This window comes from Microcaecilia unicolor, unplaced genomic scaffold, assembly GCF_901765095.1.
Source record: "Microcaecilia unicolor unplaced genomic scaffold, aMicUni1.1, whole genome shotgun sequence".
NCBI lineage: Eukaryota > Metazoa > Chordata > Amphibia > Gymnophiona > Siphonopidae > Microcaecilia > Microcaecilia unicolor.
In genome coordinates, this window is record NW_021963604.1 from 755,420 (window position 1) to 776,107 (window position 20,688).

Below are 20,688 nucleotides of genomic sequence, written 5' to 3' on the forward strand. Positions count from 1 at the left end.
TGCCAGAGCCGGTGGTGGGAGGCGGGGCTGGTGGTTGGGAGGCGGGGATAGTGCGGGGCAGACTTATACGGTCTGTGCCCTGAAGAGCACAGGTACAAATCAAAGTAGGGTATACACAAAAAGCTGCAAATATGAGTTATCTTGTTGGGCAGACTGGATGGACCGTGCAGGTCTTTTCTGCCGTAATCTACTATGTTACTATGTTACCATATTACCTCCCACACCAGATCAAGCGCTCCACTAAAGACTAGGTCTAGAGTTTTCCTTTTCTTGTCTGCTCCTGTGCCAACTGCTCCATAAAGCAGTCCTTGATTTTGTCAAGGAATTTTACCTCCCTAGTATGCCCTGATGTTATATTTACCCAGTCAATATCGGGGTAATTGAAATCACCCATTATTATTGTGTTGCCCAGTTTGTTAGCCTCCCTAATTTCTGATAACATTTTTACATCTGTGTGTTCATCCTGGCCAGGTGGATGGTAATACACGCCTATCCCTATCCTTTTCCCCTTAACACAGGGAATTTCAATCCATAAGGATTCCAAGAGGTGTTTTGTTTCCTGCAGAATTTTCAATCTATTTGATTCAAGGCTCTCCTTAACATACAATGCGACCCCTCCACTGATTCGATCTACCTATCACTACGATATAATTTGTACCATAGTATGACAGTGTCCCTACTAGTTATCCTCCTTCCACCAGGTCTCAGAGATGCCTGTTATATCTAACTAGTAAAACAGGCCCGTTTCTGACACAAATGAAACGGGCACTAGCAAGGTTTTCCTCGGAGTGTGTATGTTTGAGAGAAAGAGAGTGTGTATGTGAGAGAGAAAGTATGTGTGTGAGAGATGGAGTGTGTGTGTGTGAGTGAGAGAGAATGAGAGAGACAGAGTATATGAGTGTGTGAGAGAGAGAGAGAGAGTGTATATGAGAGACAGAGAGTGAGTGTGTGTGTGTGGGGGGCTCCGAGTTCCATGACCCCCTCCTTCCCTCCCTCTCCTCCCCTCCGAGTTCCAGGCCCCCCTCCTTCTCTCTCCTCTCCCTCTCTCTCCTCCGAGTTCCATGCCCCCTCCCTCTCCTCCCCAGCGTGTTCCATGCTCCCCTTTCCTCAGAGTGTGTATGTTTGAGAGACAGTGTGTGGGTGAGAGATGGAGTGTGTATGTGAGAGAGAATGAGTGAGAGAAAGAGAGACAGACAGACAGAGTGTGTGTGTGTGTTTGTGTGAGAGAAAGAGTGTGAGAGAGAGAGTGTATGTGAGAGACAGAGAGTGTGTGTGTGTGAGAAAGTGAAGCCTTCAAGCCTTGAAGCATTCGTGCGCTCTGTAAGGCTCCATCTCCTCAATTGACGACACATAGTTCTGGAACGTTGCAGGAATGCTTCAAGGCTTGAAGGCTTCACTTTCTCGGCTTCAGAATGTTGGAGGTGCGTTTTATTATATAGGATTTTTCATTTAGTACAATGAGAACCGATAACCTCACTAATCCACCTCAGCAACCCACTCAGTTATGAAAGCCCACCTTTCACAACTACCCTAATCACTCCCTTCCTTCTTCTATCTTCCTTTACTTAATCTCTGCACAATACTAACTGTATCTGATATCCTGGAATGACAATATTAACAAAACTATGTAAGCCACATTGAGCTTGCAAATGGGTGGGAAAATGTGGGATACAAATGCAATAAATAAATAAATATTCTAACTCTCCCATCTTATTTCTTAGGCTTCTGGCATTTGCATATCAACATTTCAAACTATGTTTGTTGTTGCTATTTACATCTTGCTCAGTAGTTGACGGTGTAAATTTGCAATCTGTCTGATTTTTATTTAAGGACTCCTGATCTACTGTGATCTCTTTTGCAACCTCGCTATCAGGATACCCTTTCTTCCCTGTTTTGGTGAAGATACCTTGTTCCAAACCATGCGTTTTTGAATGACTGTCGGCCTTTCCCCAGATGCCCCCAGTAAACACGTGTTCACCCAAATACGTATGCAGCTTTTATTCATCTCTAGCAGATCTACTACTGTTAAACATTTCTATAGCGCTACTAGACTTACGCAGCGCTGTACAAATGAACATGAAAAGACAGTCCCTGCTCAACAGAGCTTACAATCTAAATTGGAAAGACGGAACAGATAGCTAGGGGTGGTGGGGAAATTGCAGTGGATCTCAGATCAAAATTCTATTTACTCCTGCTTAAGACTGATATAAATCACAGAGCTAAAGAAACGAGACTGTCTCTACTGTGTTTGTAAAGCACTGCTATGTAATTCTCGTAGCACTGTACAACCAATTATAATAAGGTACAGCAGAAAACGGAGCAGAGAGCAGAGGAAAAAAGCAGGGTAGTGACTGGATTTCCCTCCTGATTATTTATTTATTGCTTTTGTATTTCACATTTTCCCACCTCTTTGCGGGCTCAATGTGGCTTACAATACATCATGAATGGTGGAAATATATGAGACAATAGACATTTAGTATTACAGAAGGATCTTGGGTAACATCTATATATATAAAAGGCACCACTGAAGCCTCCAGCCGGAAGTGTGAAGCGTCAGAGATATCCGGTTTCCCCATGAGTGAAGGAAAACAGCACAGCAGGAAATCCCACGAAACAGTGAAGGACTCAGAGGGGGGAGGGGAGAGAGATTCCCTCACTCTCTCTGTAACAAAAACACAGAACAGCAGGAAACAACACTGAAGGACTGGACTCGGAGGGGGGAGGGAGAGAGGACAGGGACAGGGACACACACACTCCCACATGCACACTCTGAAGAAAACCTTGCTAGCCCCCGTTTCATTTGCATCAAAAACGGGTTTTTTTTTACTAGTGATAATGATAAAACATGATAGTAGCATAACAAGCAGATACTGTAAGACAGTTCTGGATATATGTGGAGGAGTTCACATTTGTTGATCTTTGTGGTATGCCTTGTTAAAGAGACGGGTCTTCAGTAGCTTGCGGAAGCTAGTTAGTTCATAGATCGTTTTTAAGTTGCGCGGCAACGCGATCCAGAATTGTGTGCTCAAGTAGGGAAAGGTTGACGCATGCGTTAGTTTGTATTTTAAACCTTTGCAGTTGGGGAAGTGAAGATTAAGGAATGTGCGGGATGATTTTTTAGCATTCCTGGGTGGTAAGTCTATCAGGTCTGACATGTAGGCTGGGGCATCTCCGTGAATGATTTTGCGAACTAGGGATTGGGCTGACATCTGAGGCATCTGATGTCAGATGCTAGACCCTATTTAAACATACCTCTGCCTGCGACCGTTATCGCCTTCAGCTGTGAGCTTACCTTGTGTCCGTTTAGTCTGTGCGTGTGGCACAGGGTGAATTTTCTGTTGTTTGGTTGCCATTATTCCCTTTGTCTGTGTTTGTTCTATGAGTCTGTAGAAGTCATCTTCTTCTCTGACTACTTAGCTGCTGTGCAGCTGTGTTCAGCGTCTCTTTGTGCCTTGCCTTTCCCTTCCCTGCTGTGTGTGCTGGCTGAGTCCATGGTAAAAGCTTACTTCCTTTGTTTGGATTTCCCTATTAACCCTTTACCTGCTGTATCTGTTGCTTGGTTCTTGTGAGCACTGCTCCTCGTCTGACCTATGTACCTAGAAGCAGTCTCTGTAGTCTGCTTAAACCCTTTACCTGCTGTATCTATTGCTCGGTTCTTGTGAGCACTGCTCCTCGTCTGAGCTGTATAACTAGAAACAGTCTCTCTCTGCCTTACCCTTTACCTGCTGTTTGTGGATTACTCCTTATGTGGTTTCCCTTTTTCTTTATTCTGGCTGTAGCTCTTGTTTGGATCCTTTGTAGGTCACTCCTTCATTTAGCTGTGTGGCACAGCTTGGGTTGCCTCTTCGTGTGAGTTCCCTTATTCTGGTTATTGTCTGTTTCTGTGTGTTTGGTCCGGTGACCTTTCATTGGTGTCTGTGTGTGGTTTTGTGTGCGCAGCCTGAGTACCAGTCTCTTCCGGGACTTCTTTCTGTTCTTTTCCCTTCCCTTGTGTGTGATTGGGTTCCAGTTCGGTCTTGCGGCGTGTATGAGTGGTCTATTTCCCTTTCTGGTGGTGCTCGCTGGTCTCCCTGAGTGTGCTGGGCTTCGTAGCCTGTTGTTACTGTATAACGTGAGCTTGGTCTTCCCTAGGCCTTGGCCTTGGTCAGTCCTAGGACTCGGCCTAGGCCCAAGGGCTCACAATCAACCTAACAGTAAGAACTGCGCCTACCCAAATAAGTACCACACAAAGGGGACACACTTTTTTTTTTCATCATCGGTATTATCCGAATAATACCACCAAAAATTATCACTGACTGCCCCGGTACTATCTGAAGCTAGAAGTTCGTTCATTCATTCATTCATGCAGAATCCCACAATTATCCAAAAACGTGTTGTTTAATGTGGCTTACATTTAACAGTTGTTAGAGATTACATTGATTCAATTACATTTACAAGGTTGTATGATGCTGTTTTGTAGTGATTGGCAAGATAACTATTAGTGTGTATGGAATACTACTACTTACAACTATTTATCATTTCTATAGCGCTACAAGGCATACACAGCGCTGTGCACCATACACAAAACACAGTCCCTGCTGAAAGAGCTTACAATCTAGATAGTCATTGGGTTTCTTGAGAAAATATGTCTTAGTTGATTTCTTAAATGAAAAGATGCATTACAGTTAGAGGTTGTGTTGTGTATTGTTATTCCAGAATGATTAGTGCATATTTTACTCATAGAATTTCCTGAAGAGCTAGGTCTTTAGGTCTTTTCTGATCTGGAGGTAGTTCTTGACGCTTATTACTATGGGAATTGAGTTCCGCCATTTTGAGCCCGGGTAGCTAAATACCGCCGAGTAGGTGGACTTGTATAGTACATTTTTGCAGTTGGGCAGGTGAAGTAGTAAATAACCTCTGGTTCCTGGTTTTGCATTTCTTGGTGATAGTTTGATCATATCTAGCATGTAGTCCGTTGACAATGCCAAACAGTATTTTGAAGATGATTGTGCTGGTTTTGAAAAATAGTCTGGCCTTGATTGGGAGCCAGTGTAACATTATGAGTAGTGGGGTTGCTCTATTATATTTCGACTATCAATCTCGCTGCTGTGTTTTGGACGGTCTGCAGTGATCGTAGTAGGTTTTCATTGCAGCTTACATATGATGCATTACAGTAATCTAGTTAGGACAATATCAGCGTCTTTACTATAAGACGGAATGACTGTCTGGGGAAATAGTCTCTGAGTCTTCTCCATTTCCATAGTGTTTTAAAGCTTTTTGATGTGATTGCATCAACTTGGTCTTTAAGGGTCAGATATTTGGCCTCCAGTCTTAGCCAAATTAAACTCTTCAATCCTGAATGAAAAAAGAGGAAGCGTTCAAATTGAGGTCGGGCCTGTGGCCTAAACATGCTGCCACATGTGAAAAAGAAAGGAAACAAAGACCCCCCCCCCCCCCAAAAAAAAAAACCCTTACAAAATACAATGTGTATCTTTTATTAAAGAAAAAGTTGTAAGAACAGACCTAGTAGAGAGCAGTAGAAAAACGTATGGGTAGACAAGTTAAAATCGCACCTTCTGAGAGCAGTAGAAAAATTTATTAGTAAACTATTTCATTTTATCTACCCATACATTTTTCTATTGCTGTCTAATGATTTTATCTTGTTCTCCGATAAAATATTCTACTGCCATCTATTGGTGTTCTCTCACAATTTTTTCCATATTGGAGATTGCCGACCACCTGCCTCCTTTTATTAAGGGGCCATGTGCATCCAGGCGGTGATAGATCAGCAAGAGTTTGCCAACACAAATAGCTACAACAGTGTTTGCACAAAGGCACTCTTTGGGTATCAAAATGCCTCCAGCAATGTTTATGTTTAAAACCGCACTGGCTTGTCAATGACAAGAACACTTTATTAACAAGAAATAAGAACAAGAATGTAGTAACAGCACAAAATCGCATCTCAAGGAAATATCATTCTTGATAATGAAAGAGCAAAGAATGTTAGATCGGGCAACGTTAAGGTGGCCCATGGTATATCGTACCCATGGTTATTTGGGGAATACAACTATATACGACCGGCCCCGCCTGGTTTTTGCGCATTTGTACAGAGAGCCACGCTGATGGGAAAGAGAACCATATTGTTGCATTGGCGGGATACTAAGTGCCTTTCGGTGGGAGCATGGAGAACTCAGATGATCGAGTTACTGAAACTGGAAAGACGGGGAATTTCAGATATGTCCTCTAGGGAAGGGAAGCATCTTCAAAAGACATGGGTGAACTTTTGGGACACATTGCAATCCACAGCTAGGAGCAGAATTTTAAATTAAGGGATCACTGGACTTTGTCATTGCTCACACATGCAACTGAAAATCCTGTGCGGGGCGGAGGGGGGGAGAGGCTGTTAAGGGAGGGAGTGGGGGGGAGGGGGTTTGATAAAGTTAGCTGTTTATGTTAGAAAATACCTTCTGTTGTATTGCATTATTTGTGTTGATCTTTTGAATAAAAAGATTTAAACATATTGTACCCATGGTCCTGCATTTCCCCTCAGGAGAGCAGGGTAAAATGGTATTTTGTACCTATATACTTTGCACTAGCTTTTTAAACTATAATCCTTAGTTACATGAGTTTGTTTTCTTCATGACCAACCTTTTTACACACAGTGATGGGGCAGGGAGGGGGGGGGAATTTTCAAAGGACCTCTTTGCTTGCACAAAATATTTCTAATTTATTCTCAGTAAGACAGAGCAAACAAGGAATAGGAGATTGAAAATGTTTACTGCTACTTGAGGCTGGTTAAGTTTGGAGAACTGCAGCAGTGATGGTGCACCCATTGCTTCTCTGGAGTGGAGGAGTGGCCTAGTGGTTAGGGTGGTGGACTTTGGTCCTGGGGAACTGAGAAACTGAGTTCAATTCCCACTTCAGGCACAGGCAGCTCCTTGTGACTCTGGGCAAGTCACTTAACCCTCCATTGCCCCATGTAAGCCGCATTGAGCCTGTCATGAGTGGGAAAGCGCGGGGTACAAATGTAACAAAAATAGATAGATACTATTGGAGATTCTACATGGAATGTTGCTACTATTGGAGATTCTACATGGAATGTTGCTACTATTGAGATTCTGTTGCTACTATTGGAGATTCTACATGGAATGTTGCTATTCCACTAGCAACATTCCATGTAGAAGCCTGCGCGGCCACATTGGTGATCTGCAAGGGCCGACTTCTAGTGGAATAGCAACATTCCATGTAGAATCTCAAATAGTAGCAACAGTGGAGGAGTGGCCTAGTGGTTAGGGTGGTGGACTTTGGTCCTGGGGAACTGAGTTTGATTCCCACTTCAGGCACAGGCAGCTCCTTGTGACTCTGGGCAAGTCACTTAACCCTCCATTGCCCCAGGTACAAATAAGTACCTGTATACAATATGTAAGCCGCATTGAGCCTGCCATGAGTGGGAAAGTTCGGGGTATAAATGTAACAAAAAAAAAATGTTGACGCTTCTTATAAAACCTTTTTCTCTTTTAATGAATTATCATGTTGAAACCATGAAAATTTGGAAGTATCCAACAGATTAAAAAGTGCCTGTAATCTGCATCAATTGATTTCAGCCTTCATTTCCAGTTATCAGTAGCTTAAACACAGAGTGAATGGCCCAATCTCCCACTAAATGCTGGCAGCAGGAGAAGAACATAGACCAGAGTACAAACACACAGCACCTCCATATAACTCACTGCCAGGGTAGCAGAAAGCTGGCGGTGCCATGCTTGGCACATCCTTTCTTGAATGTAGGAGGAGCCGTTTTCCTGTTCCTTTTGCTGTCTTCATAGGATGGATATGCCCTCTTGTTTTGTGTCCTGTCTGACCCTTTTGTAACCTATCTGTCCTGCTTCTGGGCTGGACCTGTACTGGGTTCAATTCCCACTGCAACGTCTTGTCATTCTGGGCAAGTCACGCAACCCTCCAGTGCCCCAGGTACAAAATAAATACCTGCATATAATATATAAACCACAAAAAGGCGATATATTAAATCCCGTTCCCTTCCCCTTCCTCTTCCTCATCTGGTCCTGGTCCATGTCCAGTCTCCAAATGACCTAGAGCCAGATGCACTAAACCTAACGAGCCAGCAACGTGGTTTTTAAACTAGTTCTAGCCGGTTTAGCGAGCAAATAGTAAAATGAGACATTCACAAAAGGGTTCTCCGAGCCATTTTCCTGCCACGGTAGCAGCTATCAAAAACGGAATACAAAGCTATTAATGAGCTAATTACTATTATAATGTGCATGCAAGGCGATGCACAGCCGTTTCCGACCCCATGCACAAAAGCAGTGCCTACCTTTACCGTGGAAATTTTAACGGGAGGTCTGAAGCTGTGGGTTCTTCATTGTCGCAAGTAGGAGAAGGGGAGAAACAAAGCAGGGAAGATGAAGCACAAAAAAGAAAAAAAAGTACACCGGTTTACACGTAGCTTCTTTGCGTGTGTGAAAGCTGTGCCATGATTCTTTTTTTCAAGCATAAAAGTAATGGTGACTTACCAAAAATGCAAGGAAGACAAGGGTCAAACAGCCTCTGCTGGGAAACAGCATCCCCCATGCATAGGAGCCAACTTTTCAAAATGATTGGGGGTGCTGAAAATTTTGTTTTTACAGGAGGTGCATTTCCCCCCCCCCCCCCCCCCCCCCCCCCCCCCAATACCTTAAAATCCTGCCTGCTGTAGCCGTCACCTGGGCAGTGGCAGCACCACTCATAGGCTGCCTGCAACCTGCACCAGGACTTCTTCCCTGAACAGTCCCGCCCCTCAGTTCCCCTGTACTGTGCAAATACAGGGGGACTGAGACAGAAACAGGAAATGAGGGCGGGACGCTGAGAGAGAAGGGAAGGCTGAAGGCGAACCTGCACCTTTCACTGCACCCGTGACCTGAGGTAAAATGAGTTTTAAAAGCTGGGCGGCAGGAAAGCAAGGAGGACTGTTGTGGGAGAAGAGGGCGGGCAGGTTGGGCTGGGGTTGGAACCAGAACTTCCGTTCCGACGGCTTGTTCAGATTGGGTGGCGACGGGTCACAAAATATTGGGGGTGCTCGAGCACCCACGGAGTCGGCGCCAATGCCCCCATGCTAGAAGCACAACAGAGAGGGGCTAAACCAATTGGACAGTGTCAGCCTGGGATGTCCTGCCCACTCACTACTGGAGGGGGACACCAAGAAGTTCAGATCCAATCAGCTCACAGCTCTAGAGTGATGTCATCAGGGAAGCCTTACAGGGAGGAGGAGTTGGGACAGCAGCCAGTCAATGAGTCCATCGTCAGGGAGATAGGCGTTCCAGGATGTCAGCCAGCCAATAGAAGGAAGCAGCAGGAACAGCTGGGGGGTGGAATCAAGCCCTGGTGCTGATTCCCCAGAGCCGAGAGCAGCAGAGAGCATATTCTAGGCTTTTCCTACTTTTTCTCAGCAGCGGGGGAGGCAGGGAGCCCCAACACAGGTCTGTCCATCCAAAAAAAAAAAGAAAATAGTGCTTTTGTGCTTGCAAAAAAAAAAAAAGGTCTATATCTACTGCTTTCATGTCTTTTCTTCATGTATGAGAGCCGTCTGTAGCATGCGTAGAGCAGCTACGCATAGCGATTGACTGTTCTGGCTTGTAGTCTGGGTCTTGCTCCGGGTTTTTGTATGGACTCTTGTCTTTCTTTGTTTCATTGGAATTCTGGTTTTGAGCACTTCCTAGGCTAAGTGCTGCTTGTTAACTTGCCCTTAGCACTACGGCAAGTGCTGAGTAAACAGGTCCTTGAACAGTGCTGTGGTGTGCAACCACCCTTCTCTTTAAGTCTTAATGGCTGTCCATACCCCAGCTGGGTTCCCCACACTCACTTTCATACAAAAAGCATATAGCAGCTGTGGAGTCACAGGAGCGTGTAGTGCATGGTTTCATATGTGCTGCCAGGCATATACCTAATTATTTAAATAGTTGGTACAACAGAAAAATACACAACTCTTCTCCTAGCTAAACACAGCAGCATAATAAAATGTATGCCTTATATACTAATATGATGGTGACAGGAGAAATTTCAGCCAAGGCCTGGAAGCCTGCCTTTGCCACTGCTGCTGTTTTCCACCTGCTCATTGCAGGGACACTTCTGGCCAGGGCTTTTTTGGAGGGGGTACTGAGTACCGGCACCTTTTCCATTGTCTGCTAAAATTGATCCATGGACCCCAAGTTTTAATAAAAGAGCTCAGGCTCTACACACCAATTCTGCCTTGTCATAGATTCTGTGACTGGTTGCAGGGGACCTGACTAATGTGGGGTGGGTCCCGCAGCGATCACCCCACTCCTGAAGGGTGGCCTAGCATTTGAGTACAGGCACCTTTTTTACTAGAAACAAATGCACTGCTTCTGGCCATATCACCTTCCTTCTGATGTAATTGAAAGAAACCTTTTAGGTGACTCCTGATGCAAGGACAAGTTACTTTTAAAGGGGCAAACCTAAGGAGGTCATCCCTTTTGGAGTTCTGGTAACAGCCAGAGGGTTGGACCCAGTGGCATTCCTAGGGTGGTTGACAGCCGGGGCAGAGCACCGATGCGCCCCCCCCCCCCCCCCGGGTGCAGCGCAACCCCCCCCCCCCCCCCGGCGAAACGACAGACACCCCCCCCCCCCCGGGTGCATCTTTACCTGCTGAGGGGGGGGGGGGTGCCACGCGTCTGTCGGCAACGCTCGTTCCCTGCTCCCTCTGCCACGGAACAGGAAGTAACCAGTTCCAGGGCAGAAGGAGCAGGGAACGAGCGTTGCCGACAGACGCGCGGCACCCCCCCAGCGGCGTGCACCCGGGGCAGACCGCACCCACCGCCCCCCCCCCCCCCCTTAGTACGCCACTGGTTGGACCTTTGGTAGTTAAAATGTTGGATGAGCTTAAGTTGTCTAAGGGTATGCTATATTGACTTTCACCTTATTCATCCCTAGTAAAAGCGGGGTAGCTTTGAACCATGGTTCTGGCACAGTTTGTTTTGTGGGTTTTTTAAAGTTCAATTTTCTTTCTTAGTGTTTTCCAAAATTTCAACACAACAAAACAATCAACATCTTTAATCACAAAAAGATTATGTGCTTACCTCATTCCTTTTCACCCCGTTCTCCCTGCTCAACAGATGGTATGACTAACCACAGAATTGATCTAGCAGTTCCCAGATTTTGGAATGACAAAATAGCAGACCACTGATAGTGCTGGGAAGACTTATATGGTCTATGCCAGAGCCGGTGGTGGGAGGCAGGGATAGTGCTGGGCAGACTTATACGGTCTGTGCCAGAGCCGGTGGTGGGAGGCAGGACTGGAGGTTGAGGGGCAGGGATAGTGCTGGGCAGATTTATACGGTCTGTGCCCTGAAGAGCACAGGTACAAATCAAAGTAGGGTATACACAAAAAGTAGCACATATGAGTTGTCTTCTTGGGCAGACTGGACGGACCGTGCAGGTCTTTTTTCTGCCGTCATCTACTATGTTACTATAGAAAGATGATACTAACTCCTTTCAATATCTGCTATTTATGCAAATAAGCATATAGTTAGCTTTCCCTTTGACTGGCTAATAGTAAGTCACCTGAGAGGATCATTCCTAGATCTATCTTGTTTGACTTTTTTGTGTGACGTCAATACTTAGCTTAGTCCATAGACCAAATCCAGAGCGGTGAAACCTTCAGGTATCCCAACAGGCCTCCTTTTCACAGTAGCTGCATCAGAGGAACTCGCTATTTTCTTCTCGTATTGGACGTAGTATTTGAGACAAGAAGAGCAGCCTAATGGTTTGTGCATTGGCCTGAGAACCAGGGGAACCATTTTCAATTCCCACTGCAGCTCTTTGTAACTCTGGGCAAGTCACTTGACCCAGAAGTGCAGCCAGGTTTTGACATCTGAGGGAGCAGACGTTTTGTAAAATAGGTGCCGGTGCGTGACTGCAGACCCAATTTGCATAGGCGCCATTTCATTCAAAATCCATTTGGGGGAGCAGCTGCTCCCCTTGCACCCCACCTAGCTACGCTTCTAATTTGACCCTCCATTGCACTAGGTACATAATAAGTACCTGTATATAATATGTGAATTGCTTTGATTGTAACAGAATGGTGATATATCAAATCCCTTCCCCCCCCCCATACACTCCCATGGATCCCATTTTTGCCGTCTGTTTTTTATTGTGGAGTCATGAATACTGATGGAGACCTACAGTTTTTTGGATGTTCTTATGGGATGTTTTGGGGGCCCTTTTACTAAGCCGGGTAGGCGCCTATGTGCGCCCGGTGCATGTCAATTTCGAGCTACTGTGTGGCCCTTGCGGTAATTTCATTTTTGACATGTGTCTGCTACGCGCACCGGAAAATCGGGTGGTAATTGTCATTCTACGTGCGTAGACCATTACTGCCCAGTTACCGCAGTGGACCTTACCACTAGGTCAATGGTTGGCGGTAAGGTCTCAGACCCAAAATGGATGCGCGGCAATTTTCGGCAAAAAAAGGCATTTTTTTTTACAGGTGTGCTGAAAAATGATTCTGCATGTGCCTAAAACAAGCGTCTACACTACCGCAGGGCATTTTTCAGCGCGCCTTTGACTTCTCAGATGAGTTGTTGCTGCATCCTTGGCAGGCCACCAACCTCTCCTGGGAAAATTCATCGCTGTGGTTTGGTGGAGTCACATTGCTTTTCATAATTGCTGTCTTGGGGTGTTTACTGTTGTCTTATTCAAAACCTTTTTTTTGTTTCTCTTTCATTGTATTTTTATCTGTTGATTAATTATTATTATTATTGTTGCTGGTGCTGTTGTGGTCTGTATATCGTCATGAAGATATTTTGAAAATGGTGGTGTAACAAGGCAAATACACATAAAGTCCACACTCACTGTTCACTAATGCATCAATACATCCACTTCTGAACTCTCATCCCCTGTAATCTCACCTCACTCATACCTTTACTCACAGAAATATGTATACCATACATAATTGCCCTTTTAGCTTCCCGCTGTCTCCTTCCAGTGTTTCAAGGTTTTGTTCCATTGTTATATTCCTTAACAATACTTTGATTGTCTCGCATAACTCTTCACAATGTAATCCATAACCAAGTTGTAACAAATTGTATTTCCATCATTCATATCGTATTGTAAGCCACACTGAGCCCGCAAAAAGGTGGGAAAATGTGGGATACAAATGCAATAAATAAATAAAAATTTCTTTCAGAAACTTGGATTGGCATTGCACCGAGAGATCATGTGATGTCATGCTGTTTTGGCTCCTAGTTTGGGGACATTTCTATTTCAAATTGTTGCACCTTGTTTTAGAGCCTTACATGGTCTTGCTCCTGCTTACCTTTCTTCTTTGGTGTTAGCACGGCAGGATAGGCGAACAAAGCACATATCTAGGCCCAAAATATTTAGAAGGGGTCCTCTCAGACACACTACTTCAGTGGTCCCAAAGCAGATTTTTTTGCTCTGGTAAGTCGACTTCTGGTCTGGTGGAAAAAGAGTTTTGGGTTGAGGGGAGGGGGAAAGGCAGAACCACTGCTGCTGACTGAGTCCTGTCTGTTCTTACCACCTCTTCTGTATTGTCCACCAGTCTTCAGGAGGAGTCCATAAAGTACCACTTACCTGCAGTTTTTCTCGGCTGTCTGAACCACACTATGATGGCAAGCCCAATGCACTTGTTTGTGTAGGGCTCACCAAAGGGTTAATCCTACCCTGTCTGTTAGACTGTGTCCCTGTTAGGCAATTATGCTTCTCTCAGCAAAGATTATTGGTCATTCCTCTAGTCTGTTGTTCACCTGCAACCTATCTATAGATTACAGGTTGCTCTTAGATTAGAATTGGATTATAGAGTTTTTAGGAAGGGATTAAAAATAGGGCTGTTTTCCAATGATTTGTCAGTATTGTATTTTTTATGTATTTTATGTGGATTGTAATTTGCTTGGGGATTCTTGTGAACATTAGGTGAACCTCTATTCACTTTGCATTACATTTAAGGCCAATATGTCTTTTCTTTCTTTGTATCCCTCATGCAGTCTGTTCATCCAATGAATTCCTCTGCAGTAACAAGACCTGCATTGCCTCAATTTTCCTGTGCGATGGTGACGATGACTGCGGTGACGGCAGCGATGAAAGCAAGTGCTCGCCCCTCACGTGTGGCCCGGATAAGTTCCAGTGTAACGACAGTTCCTGCATCTCACAGTTGTGGGTCTGCGACAACCAGCCCGACTGTGAGGACCGTTCTGATGAGGGACCAGAACTTTGTGGGCACAAAGTGAAAACCAAGGCCGTTAATGCCTGCGGCTCCCATGAATTCAGATGCAATAGCGGCGAGTGCATCCACCTGAACTGGAAATGCGACGGGGACGAAGACTGCAAGGACAAGTCGGATGAAGTGGATTGTCGTGAGTAGTGTTGCGTTTGCAGGCTTAATTTCCTCCAGCTTTATTTCTACAGGCTCTCCAGTAAACTGAATAGTCTGCAGCCCACCCAGTTACCCTAGCCTGAGTCAACACAGACCCTCTTTGACCTTGTTTTCTCATACTACTTCTTCCTGTATCTAGGCTCATGCAGTCTTCTGATCTGTCACAGTTTTTCTTTGTTGGAAAATAGAAGCAGAGGGATACTGCAAGAAGACTTGCAACCAAGAAAACAATAAACTTACGTACATATATATATATAGATTTATTAACAAATAGATATTAGTGCTGTTGAATGATGTGATTAATATGCAAATGTTAACATAGTAAATGACCGCAGATAAAGACCTGTATGGTCCATCCAGTCTGCCCAACAAGATGGGGGAGTTAGAATATATTGCACTAAATGAAAAATTAGATATAATAGGCATCTCTGAGACCTGGTGGAAGGAGGATAACCAGTGGGACACTGTCATACCGGGGTACAAATTATATCGTAGTGATAGGGTGAATCGGATTGGTGGAGGGGTAGCATTGTATATTAACGAGAGCCTTGAATCAAATAGATTGAAAATTCTGCAGGAAGCAAAACACTCCTTGGAATCACTGTGGATTGAAATTCCATGTGCAAAGGGGAAAAGGATAGTGATAGGAGTGTACTACCGTCCGCCTGGCCAGGACGAACAGACGGATGCGGAAATGTTAAAGGAAATCAGGGACGCAAACAAACTGGGCAACACAATAATAATGGGGGATTTCAATTACCCGCATATAGACTGGGTTAATGTAACATCTGTACACGCAAGGGACATAAGATTTCTTGATGAAATCAAGGACAGCTTCATGGAACAGCTAGTTCAGGAGCCGACAAGAGAAGGAAAAATACTAGACTTAGTCCTTAGTGGTGCTCATGATCTAGTGCAGGGGGTAACGATACGAGGGCCGCTTGATAACAGTGATCATAATATGATCGGTTTTGATATTGGCATTGAAGGAAGTGAAACTAGGAAATCAAGTACGCTAGCGTTTAACTATAGAAAAGGTGATTACGACAAAATGAGAAAAATGGTGAAAAAAAGACTGAAAGGAGCAGCTCGCAGAGTAAAAAACTTGCATCAGGCGTGGATGCTGTTTAAAAAACACCATCCTGGAGGTTCAGGACAAATATATTCCACGTATTAGAAAAAAGGGAAAAAAGACTAAACGTCAGCCGGCGTGGCTAAACAGTAAGATAAAGGAAATCATTAGAGCCAAAAAACAATCCTTCAGAAAGTGGAGAAGAGAACCAACTGAAAGTAACAGGATAGATCATAAGGAATGCCAAGCCAAATGCAAAGCGGAGATAAGGAGGGCAAAAAAGGACTTTGAGAAGAAATTAGCGTTGGAAGCAAAAATACATAGTAAAAACTTTTTTAGATACATTAAAAGCAGGAAACCGGCCAAAGAGTCGGTTGGGCCGCTGGACGAAAATGGTGTTAAAGGGGCGATCAAGGAGGACAAAGCCGTAGCGGAGAAATTAAATGAATTCTTTGCTTCGGTCTTCACCGAGGAGGATTTGGGGGGGACACCGGTGCCGGAAAGAATATTTGAAGCGGGGGCGTCGGAGAAACTAAACAAATTCTCTGTAACCTTGGAGGATGTAATGGGTCAGTTCAGCAAGCTGAAGAGTAGTAAATCACCGGGACCTGATGGTATTCATCCCAGAGTATTAATAGAACTAAAAAATGAACTTGCGGAGCTACTGTTAGAAATATGCAATCTGTCCCTAAAATCGAGTGTAATACCGGAAGACTGGAGGGTAGCCAATGTTACTCCGATTTTTAAGAAAGGTTCCAGAGGAGATCCGGGAAATTATAGACCGGTGAGTCTGACGTCGGTGCCGGGCAAGATGGTGGAGGCTATTATTAAGAATAAAATTGCAGAGCATATACAAAAACATGGACTGATGAGACAAAGTCAGCACGGATTTAGTGAAGGGAAGTCTTGCCTCACCAATCTAATGCATTTTTTTGAGGGGGTAAGCAAACATGTGGACAATGGGAGCCGGTTGATATTGTATATCTGGATTTTCAGAAGGCGTTGGACAAAGTGCCGCACGAAAGACTCCTGAAGAAATTGCAGAGTCATGGAATCGGAGGTAGGGTATTATTATGGATTAAGAACTGGTTGAAAGATAGGAAGCAGAGAGTAGGATTGCGTGGCCAGTATTCTCAGTGGAGGAGGGTAGTTAGTGGGGTCCCGCAGGGGTCTGTGCTGGGTCCGTTGCTTTTTAATGTATTTATAAATGACCTAGAGATGGGAATAACTAGTGAGGTAATTAAATTCGCCGATGACACAAAATTATTCAGGGTCGTCAAGTCGCAGGAGGAATGTGAACGATTACAGGAGGACCTTGCGAGACTGGGAGAATGGGCGTGCAAGTGGCAGATGAAGTTCAATGTTGACAAGTGCAAAGTGATGCATGTGGGTAAGAGGAACCCGAATTATAGCTACGTCTTGCAAGGTTCCGCGTTAGGAGTTACGGATCAAGAAAGGGATCTGGGTGTCGTCGTCGATGATACGCTGAAACCTTCTTCTCAGTGTGCTGCTGCGGCTAGGAAAGCGAATAGAATGTTGGGTGTTATTAGGAAGGGTATGGAGTCCAGGTGTGCGGATGTTATAATGCCGTTGTATCGCTCCATGGTGCGACCGCACCTGGAGTATTGTGTTCAGTACTGGTCTCCGTATCTCAAAAAAGATATAGTAGAATTGGAAAAGGTACAGCGAAGGGCGACGAAAATGATAGTGGGGATGGGACGACTTTCCTATGAAGAGAGGCTGAGAAGGCTAGGGCTTTTCAGCTTGGAGAAGAGACGGCTGAGGGGAGATATGATAGAAGTGTATAAAATAATGAGTGGAATGGATTGGGTGGATGTGAAGCGACTGTTCACGCTATCCAAAAATACTAGGACTAGAGGGCATGAGTTGAAGCTACAGTGTGGTAAATTTAAAACGAATCGGAGAAAATTTTTCTTCACCCAACGTGTAATTAGACTCTGGAATTCATTGCCGGAGAACGTGGTACGGGCGGTTAGCTTGACGGAGTTTAAAAAGGGGTTAGATAGATTCCTAAAGGACAAGTCCATAGACCGCTATTAAATGGACTGGAAAAATTCCTCATTTTTAGGTATAACTTGTCTGGAATGTTTTTACGTTTGGGGAGCGTGCCAGGTGCCCTTGACCTGGATTGGCCGCTGTCGGTGACAGGATGCTGGGCTAGATGGACCTTTGGTCTTTCCCAGTATGGTACTACTTATGTACTTATGTACTTATGTACATGGGATGTGATACTTTATATGTATACCCCAGTTTGATTTGTCCTTGCCATTCTCAGGGCACAGACCGTAGAAGTCGGCCCAGCACTCTTCTTATACTAAAGTTCTGAAGCTAACGTCGAATCCCCTTAAAATTTACACTCCAGCCCATCCCTATCTATTCAGTCACAATCAGGGTGTAGAAGTCTGTCCAGCTCCCATTTTGTTTCCCAATTACTGGCGTTGCCACCTCAATTCATGTCCTCTAGTTCTACCGCCTTCCCGTCTCCGGAAAAGGTTTGTTTGCGGATTAATACCTTTCCAATATTTGAACATCTGTATCATGTCACCCCTGTTTCTCCTTTCCTCCAAGGTATACATGTTCAGGTCGGCAAGTCTCTCCTCGTACGGTTTGCAACACAAATCCCACACCATTTTCGTAGCTTTTCTTTGCACCGCTTCCATCTTTTTACATCTTTAGCCAGATACGGCCTCCAAAACTGAACACACTACTCCAAGTGGGGCCTCACCAACGACTTGTAGAGGGGCATCAGCACCTCCTTCTGCTGGTTATACCCCTCTCTATGCAGCCTAGCATCCTTCTAGCCACGGCCGTCGCCTTGTCACATTTTCTTCACCTTCATATCCTCCGACACCAACACCCCAAGGTCTCTCTCTCCTGAGGAGTCGAGCTTGCTAATCTCTCCCCTCCTATTCAGTATCTCTCTTTTGGTTTCTGCACTCCAAGTGTATCACTTTACACTTCTTGGCATTAAATTTTAACTATAGTTGTTTAATAAGATCGCATTGTTATTTAAGAATTATAATCACCTGTTGTATTATTAGGCAAAGTTAATCTTCAAGGGATTATATAAGCTTGTGTTTTTTCTCTGTTTTATTTAGTAGATGGTTGTAAGTATGTCTACTGTTTCAATATTTTTTCTACTGAAATTGGTCTTACTGCACACCACTTTGGTTAACATTTCTTCAAAAAGGTAGTAAATAAACCAACACCATTAATACTGACCGCCCCAGCCCGAAGTTAGGCCTCTACCTTTCCAAGAACATATACCCCCTCTCAAGTGCAATTAAAAAAAATACCTGCTCCGGAGATGGTGGTGTACTTGATGCTTGAGAGGCAAAATTCATATGCTCTGGTATTTGTTTCTAGTAATAATCTTTCTTACAGTACTGCTGTACACAATGGGAGACTTGTAGTACATCTGTGACTTAACTGGTTTATGCTTCGCTTGTGTTATTTTGCAGTTCTTGTGACCTGTCAGCCTGATGAATTTCAGTGTGGGGATGGCTCGTGTGTCCACGGGACCAAGCAGTGTGATAAAGTGCGCGACTGCCCAGACAGTAGTGATGAGGCCGGCTGCGTCATCGGTATGTAGGGGATTATCACTAGTCCAGCACGGACATAACCTCCCGCAGTCCTCCAGCAGCTGGCCTTACGGAATTTAAAGGGGGTTTGGACAGAATCCTGAGGGAAAAGTCCATTGAACATTATTAAATATTTTGGGGGGGGGGGGGGGGGTGCAGGGGGTGGTTGCCGGGTTCTTGAAGCCTGGATTGGCCGCTGTCAGAGACAGGATGCTGGGCTTGATGGACCCTTGGTCTTTTCCCAGTATGGCGGTGCTTATGTACTTATGTACTTTCAACTTCTATCATTTAGTGATTGGTTATTTCCCTCTCCACCCCTCCTCTTCTCTCCAGCGGAGTCCAAGTGTGAAGGTTCCAGCAAATTTCATTGCAAGAGTGGGGAATGTATCGATGCCGGCAAAGTGTGTGATTCCCAGCGAGATTGCAGAGACTGGTCAGATGAACCGCTGAAAGAATGTGGTACAGTGTCTTTCCTAGTATATACATTGAACTTCTTTCTAGTATATTATCTGAAAATATCTCTGGTTCGGCTGATGATACCCCTTGCCCCCAGTGGTCTCACATAAAATGTGTTTATTAGAAAAATCAGAGCTTGGTTTGAAGACCAAAATTTAATCTGTTGCTTTCATGGCTGGTGCACCCAACTGAGGAGAGATATTTCAAATATTTTTCAGTGTTTTCACCCTTCCCTGTTTTATAGCTGTTGAAACTGGATAAGCTGTTCAGGGATGGTACATTATAATGTAACGGAAGCTTTCCTTGAACCGATGTAGAGTCTACATTTTCATTTTGCTGTCTCTCAGGGTCTGACAGCAAGTCTCTCCAGTCCAGTTATCAGTAATAGAAAGGGCAGCTCAAACAGACAATAAGAACTGAGCCAGAGTGGGGTTCTAGCACTTTGGTGATGTTTGAATGGGATGGAGCAGGCTTGCACTGCTTCCCCCATCTATGATGCATTTCTGGGATATATGATAAACTTTGCTTTGCAGTGGAACCTGCATAGTAAGGTTTGTGGTGATAAGGCAGGTTACAGAGCTGAACTCAACAGTCAGGTACCAGGGTACTCTACTGAGAGCAGAAAGGGTGAAAGAAGAGGAGTGGGAGTCAGTGTCCCACAGTATATAATGGTAAATTTAAATAGTGAGATTATTAGCAGTCAGACCAGTTTGAAGAGTAGGTTTTCAGTGACATATTTCCTATGATATTAAGGAAGGTTTGCCAGTCACTGCTCTGGTGCAGTGTAGATCAGATTACACCAGCCAAACATTTGTGGTTCATGGCACCCTTAGTGTTCGAGCAATTTTTCGCAGCAACCCCCCCCCCCCCCCCCCCCCCCCCCGGCCACATGGGTCTCCGCACCCCCACCCCCTCCCTGGCCACATGGGTCTCCCTTTCCCTGCAGTCCTCTCTTCCCACAAAGTCCAGCACACCATTCCCTGCAGCCCCCTCTCCTTCTAAGAAATCCAGCACACTTCTGCCTTCCCCAAATCCAGCATCACTAGCTGCCTTCCTTCTGGTCCAGGATCACTGCTGCTTCCTCCTCCCCCCACCGTCACTGCAGTACTCGCAGCTTACATTTTCGGACCATGCGCGATTCACACAAGCAGACGCTTTGGGGCCTTCCCGGTCTGCCG

The 20,688-nt window shown here is 44.9% G+C and overlaps 1 protein-coding gene across 1 annotated transcript in view; it reads left to right on the plus strand.

Moving 5' to 3' along the window:
* LOC115459496 (low-density lipoprotein receptor-related protein 8-like) overlaps positions 1-20,688 on the plus strand; it is a 522,792-nt gene that overhangs the window by 428,566 nt on the left and 73,538 nt on the right. Inside the window, exons 5-7 of the mRNA XM_030189301.1 lie at positions 13,992-14,360; positions 18,935-19,057; positions 19,388-19,513. Coding sequence (XP_030045161.1) covers positions 13,992-14,360; positions 18,935-19,057; positions 19,388-19,513 — 618 coding nt within the window. The remainder of the gene's footprint in view (positions 1-13,991; positions 14,361-18,934; positions 19,058-19,387; positions 19,514-20,688) is intronic.